This window comes from Taeniopygia guttata, chromosome 4 (genome assembly GCF_048771995.1).
Source record: "Taeniopygia guttata chromosome 4, bTaeGut7.mat, whole genome shotgun sequence".
NCBI lineage: Eukaryota > Metazoa > Chordata > Aves > Passeriformes > Estrildidae > Taeniopygia > Taeniopygia guttata.
In genome coordinates, this window is record NC_133028.1 from 23,195,572 (window position 1) to 23,216,770 (window position 21,199).

At 39.5% G+C, this 21,199-nt stretch overlaps 1 protein-coding gene across 14 annotated transcripts in view; it reads right to left on the reverse strand.

Moving 5' to 3' along the window:
- Nucleotides 1–21,199, reverse strand: part of APBB2 (amyloid beta precursor protein binding family B member 2) — a 166,876-nt gene that overhangs the window by 22,355 nt on the left and 123,322 nt on the right. For 11 of the 14 annotated variants that reach the window (XM_072928111.1, XM_072928105.1, XM_072928104.1 and 8 more), the window contains one exon: nt 17,205–17,332. In XM_072928111.1, the coding sequence (XP_072784212.1) occupies nt 17,205–17,332 (128 nt within the window). Of the gene's footprint in view, nt 1–1,584; nt 1,821–1,852; nt 2,210–17,204; nt 17,333–21,199 lie in introns of those variants that run through there. The other 3 variants (XM_012573635.5, XM_012573634.5, XM_012573636.5) reach the window with 3 other exon arrangements.

A 21,199-nucleotide genomic window follows, 5' to 3' on the forward strand; every position in this document is an offset into this window, starting at 1 on the left:
TTTGGCAGACACCAAAAAAAGTTCCGGGACATGCCAGTTATTTTCTAATAGGTGGAAATGAAACATAACACTTCTTACTGACATGATATCTCTGATTTAGAACTGTTAAATTTCAGAGTTAATATAGTTGACCTATATTAACTTTATCAGGAGAATAAGGCTATCACAGCAAATTTAAGCTTTACAGTGCAGTTTAATTAATACTAGCACTCTAATATCAACTCTATCAGAACTTTGTCCACTGTTTCACTTCATATCATGAAATACAGGAAACTGTGAATGATGAATCAGAAAGCCTTACTGAATTCCCAACATACTGCAACAATACAAGAAATAACACAGACCTTCAATACACACCTTGATTTTCTAAAATACTAATTCAAATGGTTTGTTCTTCATCTGTATTACAATAGATCTAAGTTTAAAATTTCTTCATAGAAAGGGTTTATGTATATACACCCCCTGTTGTCAAAGGGAAAAGTAACCTGCATTTAAAGAAAAAGAAACTAAAACTTAAAAAAAAAAAAAAACACTTAAAAATTATAAGTGGTATTATATAAGAAAACCCCACTATCTTTCCCTTTTTCTCTTTTAAATCCTTATGAAAATAAATAGGCCACTTTTTACTGAGAAATGCTCCAGGGCTAAATAATGTTTTTTTCCTCACTCACGAGTTACTATAATTACATTAACAACAAAGCAACAGCTACAAGAACATAATTAAAGCCATAGTTTTAAAAGATGGAACAGATAATGTACTCCCCTCATAGACTCAGCTATCCTTTAAGAAAGCAAAAATTACTGCACAGAACAGGGAGAGCAATGAGGTTCCAAAACATGCAAGAAACCTAACAGAAGACTGAAGCTGCTGAGTTTAAAGAAAAAGATAAATGTGATTGCCTCCCTTCCTGCCCCACGTACTCAGCATAATAAGGATTCAAAGCTATATATCAATTAACAAATCAATGAAATTTCTCCTGCTGCAGTTTCTTGGTAAATTCAGATAGGATTAAGCAAGCACAGAGACCTCAAAGTAATAGATTACATTTAATCATGAAGTTTCCTCTTCTGTCAAAAGAGCTGTTAACCATTTCACTTCAACTAAATATATTTAACATGCATGTATACCCACATGTAGTGCAATACTTTTGCCATTAAACATGTTCATGTCTTTTGAAGATTTACACAGATTGTTCAATCTTCATTGTCAATTATGGGCTGAAAAAAAGAAAGCCCAGACTGTCTAGCTAGAAGTTAGTTGGGAATTAGACATAAATAATTATATAGGTGGTGTATGTTGAGAGCAAAAACACACAGAGCTTTCTTCGCTTTAGCTGTTCTTAACTACTACATCTTTTCATATATTAGCATGGCATTACCAGGAAAAACAAAGTATGATCAGCCTCTACAGAATCAGGCTGGTCAGTATGCAGTCAGTAACCTCAGCCAGTTTAGGAACATGTAATTCTGAGCTGAACACAGCCCCCCAAACCTATTAATCATCAGGATCCATAGTTAGCTTACTGCTCAAATGAGCAACATCTGAAGGGATAAAGGAGAGGGAGAACAGCATCAAATACTTACCGCTCTGCACACAGTCCAGCATTTCTGCTACAGTGCTCTCCTGAAGGTTGTTAAGTGTCAGCTCTTGGAGAAAAGAAATCTGACTTGCCTTTGTCACACTAGGAGCTGTAATTTGCCTTGCAGGCATCCACACAGTTGCTTTAGACTAACAGACCATAGCTTTGAAAATACAGCTCGAGACAAAGGCTACACTAATGCAAAACTGTTGTCTGGGGGTGGAAGGGGGAAGGGCTGAGGTTTTTTCCTTGTCACTTCTTAAGTTTCTTACCTTTTTGTTGCAGCTAACAGGAATTAAATGCCAGGCACGTCATACGAAACACCCAAGTCAATCCCCATCTCCGTCAGTGTGTACCTAGGCATCCCGCGGTGCCGGCGCACTTGATGCAGCCGCGTACTCGCACTTCAGCGACGGGGCCAAATATCCCTGAGAACAGCAGCTCATTCATTTTGCATCGAACTGAAGCGCATCATGCCAGCTCCCACTCTCCCCACGGACTGTGCATGCTTGTGTCTGCTGGATCCAGCTGTGAGTGAGTGGGTGCTTCTCCCTGGAAGGCCGGCTCCAGCAGGGGTGTGTCTTTTCCTCCCTTCCCATCCTTCTGCCCCTTGCGCGCTCCCCGCGCTCTGACCCGCAGCAGGTCTCTCGCATCGCTGCTATGCATTGTGTTTCTAGCCAGTAAACTTCAAAGACTAATCTTTTGTGACAAAGATCTTTTTCTTTTGGGGAAAGCTGAAGTGCACAGGGAGTCTTGCCCCTCTCAATTTTCCAAAACCTCTGCAAAGCATTCACAACGTAGCTCTGTACTGAATGCAGTTGAGACAGAAAGTCTCCTTAAAAAGGCAACAAGATTTACAGCTAAATCCAAAAATTCAGACACGAGTAACAACTACATTTACTTCAATGAAATTACATCTGCTTATGCTGGAAGTGAGATTTATCCTTGATCTGTAAAAACAAACACAAAAATAATTTGATTTTCCAGAACGCACACACGCAGTAATAGTAAATCCAATTTAGAGGTGTTCCTTGCACTCAAGGTAAGGTTCCTGGAGCACCAGTTTTTATCAAAAATCCCCATCAAATGCACTTAATCAGCAACAAAGAGCTGCTTCTGGCAGAGACTGCACTTAAAACATACCAACCCATTCCAGGTTATTCAGCTTTCACAACTACCAGCAGCATTGCACATCACTTCTCCTTGGTGCAGGGGGAAGACTGGGGCAAGGCAAACTCTGACCAAGGAACAACCCCAAGTTTGCAAGGACATGGGTCACTACCCTGCAAGTCACTCTTCTCCATCCAGGGGAATTTCTCCTTCAAATGTGTCAGCAGAGCTATCTATGGGATCATACCTGTCATCTCCCAGGAAAATGAACCAACATGAAAATGCCCACCAACAACTCTCTAAATTACTTGAGCCCAGTGTGAGTGAAAGTTGAGCAAGGAACTTGACCATGGATATTTCCACCAGCAGAGCTGAGAGGGTGAAAAGCAGTTAAAGACAATTTTCTGGCAATCACTTCTTTCAGCCACACAGATGCATAAGGAGCAGGATGTTTTTTTTCACCACCTAAATATACCCTGTGAGTGTAGTGGGATGGATTCCTTCCTTCCTTTCCTCCAGCTTATCATCAACAAGGTTTGGCAGGACCAATTATGCTCGAGCAACAACCTGTGCCATCCCAAAAGCTTTCCACTGATTTCCAGGGAGTAACAGGAGGGAATTTAATAAACAAATCTGTTGATGCTGCCTAAGATAAAAAAGCTCCAGCTCCTCCTTGGATGTGCTGAATGCCCAGTGCTAAGAAGAAGTCAAAGCCATGTAACAATTTTTGCACTATCCAAGTAATTTCTCAAAAGTCTTGACACAAGTGTGGAATTAATTTGTGCGGAAAGAAAGGGGTATTTTATGGACAAACAAAATGGCACCTGAAACTGGTTAATGGGGTAAAATATAAACACAATACATTTACAATCTAGGTTCCAATATGCATTCCATGTAATTTCTTTACATTTGAAAATGACGACACAATTAATTTGATAACTATTAACTATTACAACAACCCTCTTCATTGCTGTTGTCCTCTTTTAGTCTTGGTAAGGAGAATACAAGAGGGTATGGTAGCCTTCCAGCTGGCCAAAAAACAGCACTCATGAGAACAATGAGTCAGACTTCTACTTGGAAGGCTTCTAAGGAGAGAAGCCAGATTTTGCCATTTTAATATGCTGGAAGAGTTTGTGGGAGAGAACTGCTCTTCTCTGATCATCCTTCAGTCCGAAGGGAGAAAAAGAGATTCGGCAAAACTTTATAAACGTGTAAAAAAAGTATAATTAGAACTAAATCTCAGCTTTCAAGTTATTAGTTGGCTTTTCAAAAAGTGAACTGGGGTTAAATTCTAATCCTGTGTTGGTTCTGATATTTTGTTAGATGCCACACATACTGCCTGTGCACCTGTCAGTATAGATATGGCTAGATATAAGTATGTTTCAAGGAATAATTTGCCCTGCTTTCAGCATTGCATCTTCCCTTGCCCCACACCCTCTGTTCCTCCAAGTTTGTTACTTCCAGTTGATACATAAGAAAACGGCAACAGATTTACCTCTGCCACCAGATATAGGAAAATCTCCCAGGGCTTGACCAGCAGGCAGTTTCTGAAAATGAAAAACAGTCTGAGACAAATCTCTTCCCATTTGTGCACAAACAATTTGATTGATAACTACAACTGTGTTGCTGTGGCAAAACTTAGCCTTACCAATTCTCAATCACACATAAAAATGTGAATTCAAACATGAATTAAAAATTTTAGTTATAGGCTTCAGGGTAATAATGGCAGTGGCATCTGGTTTCTGATTTCTCCCAGTTTACTTGGACAAGTTTTACTCTGAAAATGAAAGGTGAAGCTCACACAGAAGTCTTCTTTCATGAACTGTATTGTAAAGAATAATCATCAATAAGCTTTGAGACCAGTCCTGGAAGTCACAGAACTCCCCACCAGATGCCAAGTTTGGCTGACAAGCTCTCCCTAGCAACAACTGCTACCAAAAACATAGTGGAAAGATTTCCAGCACAATCACCACACTGAGTCCCATTTCCCACTGCCAGCCAGGCACTGCAAACTTACAGCCAAATCCCTTGGCAGGAAGGATCTTTGTACTGCAATTTACCTGCAGGCTGCAAAAGCCTGTAACAGGTCAAATTTACACTGACAAAAACATCACCAGCAGCCAGCCCTGGCAAGGTCAAAACAGCCCACGAGAGCTCTCAGCTCATGAAGAGCTGAGAAATTCAAGTCCTGCGCTGCCAAAAATGCCAAATCAAGGTAGAAGGGGTGTTTTGGGGCATGCCTGGTGTATAAATGACACCTGTGTTGTTCTAGGCTCTCCCAGCTATCCTGTGCTGCCCTCTCGGGGTCCACAGCTGGGGTCTGTTTCCCAGGCTGCCGTGTTCCTCACTGGGGATGAGGTTCAGCCAAGCTCATAATGAGGGAATGGGTATTTAAAGCATCTGGGTACATCTCCATGCACTTGGTAGCAATAATGTGCCCAATTCTCTGGTTAAACTGCCAGTGAACAGCAGGGCACCTGAGTAAATGAAATTAGCTTATCCTCTAGACACAGGTGGGATCATGCTCTCCCTAAACTGATCAAATATTCCCATTGCATGGCCAGAATCTGTATCTCAGAGTGAAATACCAAGTGCCCCATCACACACAGCCCGTGTAATTCTAACAGACCTATAGATGGGCTGAAGAAACAAAAACACTGTCAGCATCTGAGAGCCTCATACTCATCCTGAGCATGTGGCAAGGACTGGATCCAAGGGTTTCACACACACAAAATTTCGAGGAAAAAAGAAAATGAGTTTATGAGTATGCAACTTGGATTCAGGTTGCAGTTTGCTTCAGTTTGAGCAAAAGGAAAATTATATTATAGCAACATATTCATACTGTGAGACCAAGAGTGTATTTTGCTGGCTCACAGCTGTACCCTTGCAGTCCTACACTTGGGGTAAAAGCTGAAGCAGGTTTGCATCCCAGCTCATGTTACTGCAGCACTCAAAAGCTCCACTTCTGGCCCACAGGAAGAGAAACAAATACTTCCCAAACTAGCCCTGCCTTTTGCTATTCTGAAGCACCTGTCCTATCCCTGCCACAAAACATTTTGGCTCTTCCAGGAAACAAAAAATGTCCCTTTTGCAAACCTCAGAGCACTACAATATTCTTTAGTCTTTAACAACCTAGAAACTTAAAACCTCCCCTCATCGTGATCATCTACTTCCATCACAAATTGTCACACAGTAACAGCAGTGCCAATCTTCTAAGTTATCTGAAATTTCCTGTTATTTTTGAAAAGAGGAGAAAAGGTGAGAGGCAAGTGAGGAAACATTTCAGAGGGTTGAAATCCTGGATTCAGGCGGGTATATGTGAATTTCCATACACATCACAAAATGAATTTCCAAAATCCATGGATAGATGAAGAAAATTTGAAATACTACCTTGAATCCTAAACATTCCAAAGATATAAAATGAATGTAGCATTTGTGAATACCTGAGTTGGCAAAACTCTAGAAGAGCTTTGTTTGTCTTTTTTACATGAAGGCTCCTGAAGCCATGTATGTACTCCATAAATGAACAGAGGGCAAGAACAATTGCTCAGTTTGCTTGTCTAATCCATCTCATTATGTTCCTGATGGTGGATGAGCAAAAGCAGAGATGAAAAGCTATTAATAATTAATTAAATAAATACACACAAGTGTCCTCCAAATAGAAAAAAAAAAAAATTGGAATCTTTCTTAGTAATTTATTTTATCTTGGGAACTATCAACTTAAACACATATCTACATTGTTGGAGATACATATATGAAGTTTCTTGAGTTTCTTCAGACACTGCAAAAAAGGAACAGGCAGAAAATAAACTTTTTAATTGATGAAGAAGGACTCATGAAACACATCTGCAAAGCAAATGCAATTCAATTTACCCTTAGCAAACTGAACTACACCTGTGATAGCTTTCCAAAGGAAGGACATTCACTGCTCTAAGATTGTCTGCCATAAGGACCCAGGCAGGCCCTTCCAATCTGAGCTAATAAAAAATAATTCTGTAAGTAATCTACAGTACTCTTTCTGCATCTTGTTGGCAAATACAGCACCATTACAACCACTGCTGTGCCAGTAGGTGGTATCCCAGAACACAGGCAAGCTGACTTTCACAGGGTCTTGTCTGAAGTGGAAAAACTCACTTTGTTGTTGTTAAACACAGGATCAGGAGAACACTATGTCAAATACAGAAGTCAGCCACCTTGCAGATCTTTAACACTTTCATACGCTTTTAAAAATCATTGTAGGCTCCTTACTTTTCTCCCTGCTACTTTTTGCTTGTATGAGAACCTTAGTCCTGCTAAAGAAATACTGATGGCCCCAGAGGTACTACTTTGATTTTGCTGAGCAATATTCAGGTTTTGGCAGTCCACCTCTGTAAGTTATGGACTAACTCAACTCATGGTGAAGCTAATAGAAAACTTCCCATCAATTATAAGGGGAATTTGGTCCAACTCAGGGCACAAGTGTACATCCAGCCAACTTGGAAATTAATCAAGGTGGGGAGAGGGGAACTTCAAGCAATAAAATATCGACATTTTAGAGATAATTGAGTTTTATGCTTAATGCATCAATTCAAATTAGAAATTGAAAGCATTGTTATGGGATTAAGACAAACAGCATTTGTGTGAAAATGACTGTCATCAGAAGAGATATAATGCACATGAATTTTTCAATGTCACTCGGCACAATTTTTTAAAAAAGATACAGATGTTAATGTAACAATTTCTAAATTGACAACCAAGTCAGTCAGTAAATAAATTCCTAAATGTTTAAGACATTTAAATTATCTGTTGACAAAACTATTTTAATTTGCTTAAATTAGTGTTTAAATTTCTGCTGATCAATCTGCACATATCAAAGAGGCTTCAGCAGACAAACTACCTCCATTGCCACAGGCGAAATTGTGCTGAATACCCCTAACAAAGGCCCTTTTCCCTGGTGGAGCCAGTGTTAGGAAAGAAGCCACCATACTATTCTCAGAATTAAAATCCTGAAGTGAAAATGTTTTCTAACTACATGGAATGGATAAGATGCTATGATTTACATAAAAATGCACTGCATATAAATATTTGAATTACAATCATCTAGCAGCAAATGTGAAAAAGCATCCAGAGATAGATGTGACACTTAAATAATTGAAGAGCTAAACTGATAGCAGAAAAATCCTCTTAGAGGCACATTTCAAGTTATTATATAAGTACAGGTAGTCGAATTTGTGACTGTGCATAGAGAGACACAGGTCACAGCCTGTACCTCATTTTACTATTGCATATAGCAAATACCAGAAGACATTCAAGTGGGCTACAAATACTTAGAGATGTCCCAAATCCCCTTGATATCAGAAAAATATTCATGCAAACATCAAAATTGTTTTTATGTAGGTGGATATAAATATACACACACTAAAGGTGTATATATAGAAACATCCTACTCTCTCTCTAACACACCAGTACAATATTGGCATAAGATGTTTGGACAGGAAGAAGAGCTACACAGGTCACTTTCTCTCTGTACTTTTGCTTTTTAATTTGCTACATTGGAAAGTTGTGAATCTCCCATATTTTATTAACTTGCAGAACAGTGAAATAATTGAATTAAATACTTTCTACTGCAAAAGTATTTTCCCTCTCAATTATTTTTTCTGAAATTATTTGCCCAGTAACAATTTTTTCAAAGTCTTGCTTACAATAGAAAACAATAAGCAAAATAATTACATGTCTTGCAAAAGGCTGACATTTTCAAGTGAACCACTACACAACAGAAAAGTGTTTTACTGGTCATACAAATGTACTACAATCAACGTTGCAGAGGATTTTTATATGTCCACCTTAGTACACACAGTACTAATATACAGTACTACTAATATACAGTAGACTAACAAAGTGAAATCACTAGTGGACTAATTTGGTTTTCTCTCATCTGCTACAGAGACCTTAGACTAGAAAAGGTCTTGAGATGAGAATGAAAGAATACAAAAAAGTTGCTATTGAATATTTTTTGTTTTGTTATGTTTTTAATAAAAGAGTTATTTAATTATTTGACAGCCATTTATTCCATAGGTGGATCCCTCTATGATATAGCCTCTGAGAGATGTGCAATTAAGAGTAACTTCAGCACTGCTGAAGATAAAGGGGGTGAATGAAATGCAGGCACCTTCTATTGACGCCAGCTGGTTTGGGAAGGAAGTTGGTGGTTTTTGTTTGCACAACCTCCTTGGAGAGGAATCAACAGAAGGAGTATGCACCCAAGTGATGACCACACACTGTAAATAAGGTAAGTTGAAACCATCTTTGACTGTGAGGTAAGATCAAAGCTTCTAACTGGGTGTTAAAATCTAGGAGGGTTGTAGAGAGTCTGGGAGGAAGATGAATGTTTTCTGTTGGCAGGTACAGAGCTGGACAGCAGCTGCTTTCTGCATCACTTGCATCACTGTTTTGCCATGGAGTTGAAGCAGCATTTACTTACAGAAATCCAGCCTGGACATAGCAACTCTTCCATTAACATGCAGAGAAAAGAACAGTAGAAGAACTCATCAGATTTCCACCTCAAAATGGCAGGCAGTAGCTCTCCTGAGCCACAGACACATTCACAGTAGCTCAGCTGTTCTCAAGGGACCTCTGTGATAGCCACTTAAATTCATGGATTACTCTAGCTGTATCCTGAAGTGTTTGAGTTTAATAGCTGAAATAACAGAGAATGTGTGGAGATTTTCCAGCACAAATTTGTATAAAGGCTTTAAGCCAGGGACTAGGTCAATATGCCATCTTATTAATTGAGACAACCTGACTACATCACAGTGCTTATTTGTAGTCCACGTCTAGATATATCATTTGTCTTAGCTGAAACTTTTACAGTTGAATAATTTCAATTGCTATTTAAAAAGGTTCAGGTTGGAGATCAGAAGGAATTTGTTCCCAGAAAGAGTGACCAGGCATTGCAATGGACTGCTCAGGGAGGTAGTGGGGTAACCATCCCTGGAGGGGTTCAAGACAGGATGTGGCACTTGGTGCCACGGTCTAGTTGAGACCATGGTGATTGCTCTAAGGTTGGACTCAATAATCTCAGAGATCTTTTCCAACCCAATTGATTCTGTGTTTCTATGTAATAATTTTTCATTTCATTAGTGAGATAACTCAAAAAGGATAGAGGGATGCTGTCCCAGCTGAAGCCACCAGCAACAGAAAACCACTGGTGCAAAGCTACAGGTGTTTCAAATTATATAATATTTCGAGTTAATGCCAGCCTATTGCAATGCATCTTCAGTCTACTCTGTCTTTCATGTTAAATCCCAAAGCTAAAATAAACCAGTTTAATGAATCAAAGTATGAATGCAGCTTTTTGCACCCACTTGACTGTGTTTGCTTTAAAATATATTAATTGTAAGCTTGACTGGATTCCCCCTTTCACAGCTGTATTGTTTCATTACTCCCTCCTAGAACACACTGCACCTCCAAACAATAATGCCAGAACTTTTGGATATAAATGAGAAGTTTTGCATAAATAACTACTTAAACTATTTCTTAGTGAGAAGAGAAAATGCTACCAAAATATACAGAAAATGGTCTCCAAATGCAGCTGGCTTAGGGAACAAGAAAAAAGAAAAGATAACTGCAAAAACCCAGCTAAGAAGAGAGGTCAGAAAAGCCAGTAAAATCCTTTTCCTCCAGTGTAATCCTTCACCTATGCCCTATTTATGTGATTCCTTACAGTATGTTTTGTCCTTATTCCAAGGTTACAGGGACCGAAGGGAATAGGTGATATTGATTAATGGTGTTTCAGAGATTGAAGAGCTCAGCTGAAATTACACATTCTTTGAGAGGTGTAATCTTTTCAGAAGAGCAGGTGCAAACACCATTTCAGTTTTAATTTATTTTCTGCTTTTCTTCACCATGTCGCTAATGCAGAAAAGAAAGTTTATTATTCATTATCTTGTGCACTTTGATAAGCTTCTCTCATAGAATTGAAGAAAGACTCGGAGCACATTCAATCATCACCTCAGAGGGAAGGCAATCAAAAAAAACTTAAACACCTTCCTGAACGATGCATCTAGAAACCACTAAATCTGAATTGAGATACTTGATTGTCAAAGACACTGAATGTGCAGAGATCCTACTGAAGTCAGTGGACAGCACAGATGTGAAACACCTCTGAAACCCTGACATTTTTGTTAGCCATGGAAAAAGCAAGACAGCATACTGTTTTTACTTCCCCATATTCTGAGGAATTTGAGCCATAACTTTACATCATATCGTCCTCATTTGCCACAGATTTGTCCCATTTTTCTCTTATATCACCCCAAAAGTTTTCTCCTGTCCTAACAGCTCCTGAGATAACAGAGCTCAGGTAATTCATATTGTTATCGGGACTCTCTTCTCTTTCAGCCTTAGAGGATTACATCCATCTGACCTGGGGCATCTATTCATTCAGTCGTCTGCTCTCCCTTCTGAGGCAGCTTGAGCCTCAGCTTTGGTGCATCCATTGTTCTACTTTCTTCAAAGCTCTGTCTGGCTTTCTCCCCTTTCTGAATCTGAGCTTCATTTTATTCCTATGTCTAGGCAGCTGAAAAACAGCAGCAGTTCAGAGCAGCAGGGCAATGGACATCTCCACCTGATAAAATGGGCATTATTATGGACCACAATACATTCACATCATCCAGTCAGTCAGAGTGTCTGTGGTCAGAAAACCCTAATATCAGAGAATGTGCCTCTCCCATTGCTTCAGAACCAAAAGCAACCAGGCTCCTTCCTCTGCCTGTCAGAAAAACACACAAACTATGCATTGAAAACAAACCTGCTCCATGTGATGACAAAGCTAATGGATGAATGGACACATGTTATGTGTTATGTCCAACATATCAGGTCCACACCACATTCAGTTCCATATTCAGACCCATCAAAGATGTCTCCTGAATTCACCAGCACCCCTCCTTGCCAGCTGACCACAGAATATTTCAGCTGGATATGAACTGCTGCTGTATGAACTCACCAGGAGAGAAGAAATAGTGATCTTTCAGGCAGTTAAAGTCCTTTAGATTTTTTAAAATTTGAGGCGGGCTTTGGACTGGTGGGAGAGCAATGAAGATAAAGGAGGATTGAGGGAAATGTGCTAACGGAATCTCATTTACAAAACTGATGAGCCATTGCCTTTTCTCTCTTTCCTGTTAGTGAGCTGCTCAGAAAGCAAAGGGCATGCACCAGCAGTCCAGGAGGAGAGACAAAACCCAACGTGAGGAATGATTAATGTACAGTCATGCTGCTCACAAGTGAGAAGAGCAGCCCTTTTACAGCCTCAGTGGGCTGAGGTTGTAAAAACGCTTTTAACGATGAGGAGGAAAACATGGCATGCATGGCTTGCTAAGAAGCAAACACAGCACTGACAATTATTCACTGATACACCTATGACACCTCCATGTGACAATGACCTTAATGATCTTGAAATCAAACTATTTATGCAACTGCAAGGACTGTTCTTATTTACAAATAACACTAAATGAATCATCATGACTGTTTTCAGTAGAGCAGGAAAGGAAGAGTACAAAGGACAGTGGTTTTTGACTTTTAAAAATCACAAGGTATCACCTAAGAAACCAAGTCTGCCTAAGGGTTGCACGTGTGCTGGATGTTATTTTCCTTTAATGACCATATATACATATCAAACATAGGAGCTCAGTGTACCCATACATGCATACCCACCAATTTTTGGCAATCTGCTTTTGTTCATAGTTTTATGAAGGCACTCCAGGCCTTTTAAAATCAAGCATATTTTACTGACTGATCAATTGAAAACAAGGGATGAAACACAATATCACTACACAAACCAAGTTAACCAAATAAGGAAGCCTTTGTTTACCCCAGGGTTGTTAAATAAGAAATTCCAAAGGTCAGGATAATAGTGTAACCTATGGAGAGAGTGATTACAGTCTCCTGGAAGATGCTTCTGCCTGAGATGAGATAGCAGCTACATCCTCAGATTAAACTTTCATCAGCAGATCTCTGTATTTCATCAACCTTTCATTATGGCTGAGCTTAGAAAATCATCTGCTCATGTGTCATTAGAAAATCTCTTCATCTTCCAAAGCAGACACTACCCAAATAAATTAGTACAAGCAAAAGAGTTAAAAGGAGGGCCTGCAGACCATTTTGGGGTTTAAATAGATCAAAATACAGGGACATAAAAAATTTCTAAAGTATTTTAAAATTGAAATACTACCTTTCACAACAAATCAAATATGCTTTATATACAGGTTCTTGGACTAGAAGATACAACTAATTAATGAAATTCATGAGCAACAACTTCTGGAAGAATTTCCCACCAGAAACTGGGATTTCATCAACTTCATGAACACTTAACCCACCTAAGCAGCAATGTGATCCCTAGCTTTTTTTCTGGTGATGGCAAACCCATAATCAGGGAAAACTGCTTTTGCAGTCAGTGAATGGTTTTGGTATTTCTCACCTTAGTTTAGTAACAACAGGTGATTTTACCATGATCAATGGAAGGACTGTGGGCTTGCATGTATACACGAAGAGTTGCAGTGCAGTTTCCAGCTCAACAATACGGTCTTCTCAGCTTGTGTTCTGCTTTTGTTTTGTCTCAAAATGTTTTTTCTTGTGTGTTAGTACTTCTTCAGCAAATGCTACATCTTTTATGCTACCTCTCAAAGCATGTTTCCTACACTGAACATCTCTACACCTGAAACATATTGTACATCTGATTATGTACTCATAAGTTTGTTCTTTCTGCTTGTCACTTTGATCTTCTGCTATTTAACATCACATGCAATCTGAATTTACTTACAAGTAATAGCTACACTGCTTTTCCTACAATCTTATGTTTTAAAATATGTCAATAAAACCTTAAACAAATTAAATTTCAAGAAGAGTGGGCTCCAGTCCTGAAAGTCATTCTGGACACAAAATTTCTGTAAAAGCACCTATCAAAATTCTTACAAATGGCTACGAATAGGAAAGTTCCGAAATAAAATTTCTTTATGATGAAAAAAATCCCAAATTCAAATAAAAGTGGCTAAGAACATTAGTGTGCCAGAAAATGAAATATTAAAGCTGGCTTTGACTTTGTGTTTAATACCTAAACACAATATATATTAAAATTTAATAAACTATTTCTTGCTGTTCCTTACAGCAACTGGTCAAGAAACATCATGCTCTCCAGAAACAAGAAATGTTCACCTCGAACAGGGAAAGGCCTACTCCCACTGCTGACAAGAAACAAGAGAAAAAATTAGTTTATTTCCTCTGCCAGTTTCTCTGTATTGTCAGTGCCACATACAAAACTTCCTTTCAGGACAACAGTTAAGAAAGTGGCTACCTTTTATGACCAAAAGGAAGAACTGAGTTTGATGGGTTCTTATTGTTTGTATTTTTAGATTTGGACCTGCACTTCTCCCACATATTCCATATCTAAACATTTTTTCTTAGTAGAGACATAAGTTTCTGCAGGAATCCTAGCAGAGCTGGAATTCCTCTTTGGCCCCCAGCTATGGCATGAAGAAGGGCAGGAGTGGGATCAGAGATTTCCCGTGTCCTGCACATAGTGTTCAGTAAATGCTGTGGGGCACCACAGCAGGTCAGAGCAGACAGGGTGGCCTGTGCACACACAGCCTTTCCCAACTTCTGCCCTATTGATAGGGCTTTTGTTCATCTAGGAGGGTCTGCTATTGCCTCCCACACCCAGACACATTTCACCAAAAGCACAAAATGTTGTTGGTGCCACATGATTACAAAAGGTACATTTCTCTTAAATGCTGCCTAAAAACATCCATGACCAGTTCTGTCTTTAGGAAAAGCAGGTACCCAGCCTGAAGAAATACAATTCATTATCATATTTTATAAAGAATATAATGGAATGATTCTGTTTCACAAAGGAATGTAAGTATTTGGGAAAAGAATTGTAAATGCTCTAAAAAAAAATTAATGAAATTCAAAGCTGGCATCCTTTACTCTGTAAAACTCCATCACATTTAAGTGCCCCTTAAAATGCTCTATTTATTTTCTGACTGAAGCAAGGTACTACAAAAACTGACTTGAAGGGAAACGAGTATTATTTTCTATCCATTTTCAATGCAAACAAAGAACTCCAATGGTTTATTCATTAGGAGTTAAAACCTTTTTACTTCCCAGAATTTCAAATGGGATTTGTCCCTTTCAGATCTCTCAAAAATCTGTACCAATGGAAGTGAAAGCCAGTTAACCCATGCCCAATCAACTATCAGTCATTTAAAGAGTAAAAAAATTAGAAACCTTTAGTTACCTAAAAAATCAGTCACCTTCCCTTTTAGAAATTTAGCTACTGGTAATCAGAAACTTTGAGGCAGATAGAACAAGTTTCAGAAAATCTTTTATTGATAAAGATTTTTCCTGTTTGAAATTATATTTCCTATCAGAAGTTAAGAGACAAAACCCCAAGCCCCTATTATTGCAAATATCTTGACAGTCACAGAAGGGCTTGGGTTGGAAGGGACCTCAAAGATCATCTATTTCCAACTCCCCTGCCTTAGGCAGGGACACCTTTCACTGGACCAGGTTGCTTAGAGCTCCATCCAACCTGGCCTTGAACACTTCCAGGGATGGGGCATCCACAGCTTCTCTTGGCAACCTGTTCCAGTGCCTCACCACCCTCACAGTAAAGAGTTTCTTCCCGAGATGAAATCTAAACCTACTCATTTTCAGTTTGAAACCATTCTCCCTTGTCCTGTCACTACATGCTCTTGTAAATTGTCTCACCCCATCTTTCCTGTAGGTTCCTTTTCAAGTACTGAAGAGCACAATTAGGTCACCCTGAATCCTTTTCTTTTCCAGGCTGAACAATCCCAGTTCTCTCAGCCTTCCCTCACAGGAGGTGCTCCATCCCTCTAATCAACTTGGTGGCCTTCCTCCAACAGGTCCATGTCCCTCCTGTGCTGGGACCCCAGAGGTGGCTGCAGCACTGCAGGTGGGCTCTCAGCAGAGCAGAGCAGAGGGACAGAATCCCCTCCCTCCCCTGCTGCCCACGGGGCTCTGGGTGCAGCCCAGGACACGTTTGGCTCTCTGGGCTGTGAGTGCCATGGCTGGGTCATGTCCAGCCTCTCACCCACAGCACCACCAAATCCTCCTTGGCAGGGCTGCTCTGGATCTGTTCATTCCCCAGCCTGTGCTGATACTGACCCAGATGCAGCATCCTGTATTTGGGCTTGTTAAACCTTGTGAGATTTCCATGTCCCCACTTCTCCAGCCTGTCCAGGTCTCTTTGGATGGCATCTTGTCCTTTCAAAGTGTCAACTGCACCACTCAGCTTGGTGTAATTGGCAAATTTGCTGAGGGTGTATTTGATCCCTTCATCTATGTCTTTAATGAAGATACTAAGTAACACTGGCCCCAGCGCAGATCCCTGAACTTATCACTGATGTCCCCTGGGACTCTGAGCCATTGGTCAGTAAACTCTGGATGCAACTATCCAACCACTTTCATATCCATCCAACAGTCCACCCATCAAATCCATCTGTCTCCAATTTAGAAACAAGAATGTAGTGGGAGACTGTGTCAAAGGCCTTTCACATAAATGACATCCCCAACCCTTTCCTTGTCCAGTGATGTGGTTATTCCATCACAGGCAGTATTGGTCACGCAGGACTTACCTGACCATGATGAAACATGGACACAAAAAGCAGAAGCTTGCTAGTGTTACTCAATTCTTACTATTCTTGTGTCAGGATGGGTACTGTGCTAAGATCCTGCACTCTCAATGTGAATGGCAATGTTTTCACTACATCAAAATGCCCCATCAGACCGGGAGACTGCTCACTGTCCTGCTCCAAGTAAGTAACACTTTCGCAACCCTATTTCCACAGCAATGCTACATGACAAACAAGAATGGTACCAAGAGATCAGTCAGGAAGGAAACCTAAGGAAAGACTGCTTCCAGGGCAGAAAGGCATTTAGCACACATTCCTGGTGCTACCTACCACAAGGAACAATTTCAGCTCACCGGAAACACATTTCAGGGATAAACCTCAGTTTTTTGCAACACCCTTGGGGATTTTCTTACATCAAGAACTAGAAGTAATGATAATGACTTAAGCCCGTTACTTTTCCTTCAATCCATCTTTTTACTCCATCACATTAAATATCTCAATACAGTATAAGCACACACAAATAGTCAGAGCATTGGTAGTACATTTACTTGTACCAGCAGGAAGACATGCTTTCACATAGGCAGAAGAAACATACTATGAGACGTATTTGAAAACACGCTTTTATACCAAAAATACTAAATATATCTGAAACAAATCAATGTTATATGTGCAGTTTTATGCACCTGAGTTAATCTGAAAGGCTTGTTAATGCAGGTTTGACAAAACAGCATATAAGCAATACACTATGAAAAGCAGAGCTTAAAAAGTAACACCAGCAACAAAAAGAAGGATTTACCCACCTCCTCATAGGCCCTGGGACAGAATAATGTGCACTATGTATTAGCAGACTGAAATAGCACCAAGGCAGACAAGAAGGGTGAACACTCACCGACCATTGTCCCGGCCCACGCCCCAGACTCTGATGCTCACGATGGGCTGCGAGTGCAGAACTGTGCGGTCCATGGGATCAATCAGGTTCAGCATGTCATTCTCCAGTATAAGGTACATGTCCTTGCCCTGCAGTTCCAGACCAAGTACAGTTACACAGTACATCACCCTCTCAAACTGTCTGGGCTCAAGATGTTACATCTGTGCTGTTCAGACTAGCTTCATCTTTACTTAAAGTTTTGGGTTGTTCCAAGAGCAAATGAAAAAAACTTCATATGCTTCTGGTGTGAAAAAGATCTAAGATGCTATCTTGCTACTATATTTTTAAACAATCCCAATCACAAAAAAGATTTGATGTTTTTTAAATACAATTCATTCAGACACAAACTACTGAATTCTTCAATAATCTATGTGTTTATCTGTTTTTCAGTAAATTCTTCAAAATATATGAGAAATCATGGTCTGTCCTCATAGTAAAAGCTTGTATCAAAACCTGTATTTTTGAGGCAGAGGTTCCTTCCTTCAAAGCATTTTGTTTCCATAAACTTTAACCAATGGATTATGAGAACAGACAGCAATTTGTACATGCCAAAGGATTTACTCTTTGAAGAAACATTAAAGGGGAAAACCTAGCATTAAAATGTGAATGTGAATTCTGCTAGTGACTGCAAAATCTTGGAGCCAGGACTTCTCCACAATTCTTCTGGCATGTAAGAACAAGGATATTGCTTTTTTCTCTTACAGTAAACAAATTTAGAGAAAATTCTCCTTTTGATGCTAATTCACAAATGCTTATCTTCCTCCTCTTGACAGCATTTGTAATAGGTCTGCTGCCTCCTCTACCACATGTACTATCCCTCTGCTTGGAGGCTGTACACATATTCTTCAGACCATGAGATTCCACAGAAATGATCCAGGACTGTTGCTAAGCAGTAAGTCAAGCTGCTGCTGATCAGAAGGTGGAAGCTATCAACTAAATACAGAGTAATTTGTTTCCTTCCTTTTGTGCCAGAATCTATACATGAACAGAAAGAATGAAAAGGATCTGAATCCCTACTGATTAATGTTTCAAAACGGACCTTTTTCTTCACCTCAGTGACACAGAAACCCTCTTCCCACTTGGTTACAGAGGCTCAAGTCTTTCTGATGTCTAATTTTGTATCTGTGTAAGAAATACATTCATGTCCCTCTGTGAGGGTTTTCTGTCACTGTTTGTAGAAAAGGCAGCAAGGGGCAGGTACTGCTCATCGCCTCTCCCAACCCCAGATCTCCTAACAGGGATTCCAAGGGAAGCTGTGACACAGAGCTGGCACTGCAAGTACCACGAGGGATGTGGGAGACTAGGTGACACCTGGTATGAGCAAAGCCAACACAAGAATTTTCTGCCTGATGGAAAAAGTACATTTTTGGCTGAGATGCAAGGCTGGATATATAGGCTGTTTCTAGAGAAGCAGAAACAGATGTAGCTGTGATAGCCATGCAAAAAAATGGGGTAAACCAGCAGCACTGAGATAGTAGTTAGTAGCAGACAGAAAAAGAGATATCACAAAGAAAAAAAGGGAGAAATTTGCTTGGAGAACAGAAGCAGTAAATAAATTGTGTGAAGAATGCTACCTAGTGTCACAAATATTGCTTTTTGGACCCATTTTATAGTTATATATTTGTTCCAGAACAAAATTATTACAAGAAGGAAAAATATGTTATTCATGCAAAATACACTGGGATTAGAGTAACAAGCCAGAATCCAAATTAGCTGGAAAAAAAATTGGAGAATGGGCAGATAAGCAAAATAAGTCACAGGAAATGATCCTTGCAATGCTCAGGGGATCACTTGTCTGCAGCCAGAAGCAATGTATTTTGCTAAATTTTGTTGCCTTATTATACAAAAGCTATTTTAGAGATGAAAGCACTGCATAGGTCAAAAAGAAATTATTTAGAAGGCTAGGAGCTTGAATGTAGGCTTCAATGTCTCAGACTGCTGAAGAGCTGCAGAGATCTGATGGTCTGAGATGAGGAAGAGCCATGGAGGGAAAGTGAATAAAGGAAAGAGAGGCTCAATCCCAGCAGTTTTTCTGGAAGTATTACAGGCTGCAGTATATAGGTCAATGGCAAGAAGGTATCTTTTTCATGCAAGTGATATTGTAATGCACAGAAATGTAATTCATGGCAAAAGAGCAACACAAACAGATGAATAATGTTGTTCTGTTTAGATTTTACAGAATAGTAGCAGTTCAAAATTTATAGGTAATTTCTTTTCTTTTCGTGCAGAGGGCACAAAATCCCACATTAAAGCCACTAACAAAGCTTCTGCAGGGTCAGGATTTTACCCAGGGTGTGGGAGGTTTTGTGGTTTGTTTTGCAGTTTTTTAAATCATGGAAACTTGGGACTAGTCCTAACCCAAATTTCACTTTCCTTACATTCCAGCTAAAGTAAATTTTTAGGTAATCTTAAAATTCCTACATGTAGTCATTTAAGTTCATAATAGATTCCTGCTGTAATTGCTCCATCTGATACATCAGTGATGGAGTATAATTTTTTCAGGTTCTTCTCTAAGACATGCCTCTTCTAATCATTTTTGAAGCCTTACATTGCAGGCAGGAAAATGTGGTTGGATGTAATTAAGTATTTTAAAATCAGGAAGACAATTTACTTCAGGAGCCACCTATTCAAGAACAGTGTCTCTATTGTTTTGTCAGGCTGATTTTTTTTTTTTAATGAATAGCACTCCTAATTTAAACATCCATTCAAGAGGACCAAAACTTTTTACCAGCTTAGCTCAAAAGCCTGCAAGGGTTTCCAACAAAGAATAAGGGGACTGACAGAAAGAAATAGAAAAAATGTGAACATTAACTCTTAAATCATGAGAGTTCAAAGTAAACAATAAATTTTAAGTTGATCAAAGTGCTGCTATCTGAAATATGGATGAGATTACATACATGTAAAGATACTGGAGTTTTTTCTCTCCTGGGGTCAGCAGTAGGTTCAAAGCCCATGATTGACACAACTGTAATTGCTTGTCTACCTATATTATCTAAAGAAAACTGTTCCCAGGTGTAAGAAAGAAAGGAAAACAATATTGGTCCATTCATTTATATGTACAATATATACTTTGTACATATAAAAACCCTGATAGAACACTACAAATGTATTTTTTAAAACATAATTTTCTTTTTTAAGGGCACTTTCTCCAAGTTGCTCCCCCATAGCATGTCAGCATTGCTGTGGTCATAGTTAGGATGTTGAGCCATAGACTGCAACAATAACTTGGGAGACAGAATGTTACGTTTTCCCGAAATTTTTACTGAAATGGAGACAAGTCTTTCTTTTGATTTCTTTTTTTGTTTGACAGTGCCATTTCTCTTAGATCACACAAGGGAAAGTTACAACATTCACTCTTTTGTCATTTTTGTATTCAGCTCTTGTGTGGCCAATCCACATTAGCATAACCCTTCTTAAAATATGTCAGGAGACAGGTAGAAAGTTAGATTTGGCAGAAGTTTACATTGTTCTATGGATGATCAAATAACAAAGATGCTTTCCTGTGGCTTTGTCTCCTCTGCCCTCTGTATGTCCCACCTTTTCCCTTCTTGTTTCACTTACTGACCCCTCAACATCTTCCACATCCTCATCTTTCCCCAGCACACCTGGGGACAGATGAATACCTGACAGTATTTTCTACATCACAAAAACCTGAAGCTCCCCTCAGTTTTCCCCAAGTTCCCACAGCGTTATCCTCTCTTTGCTGCCAGCTCAGAAAGAAGCACAGAGCAACCATGGTTCAGTCAATGAAGGCACAGTGACCCTTCAGCAAACCAGGAAAGAGGAAAACTAGGCTCTCTCTTTTTCCTTCAGTATGTAGGAATCTGGCATCCTTCAAAACTGGATGACACTGGTGCAGAGATTCAAGAGTTATGGGAGAGGAGCCAACACACAGACTGATGACATAGACTTAATTTCATTCTGAAACACTGATAAAATAATCATCATAAGATAAA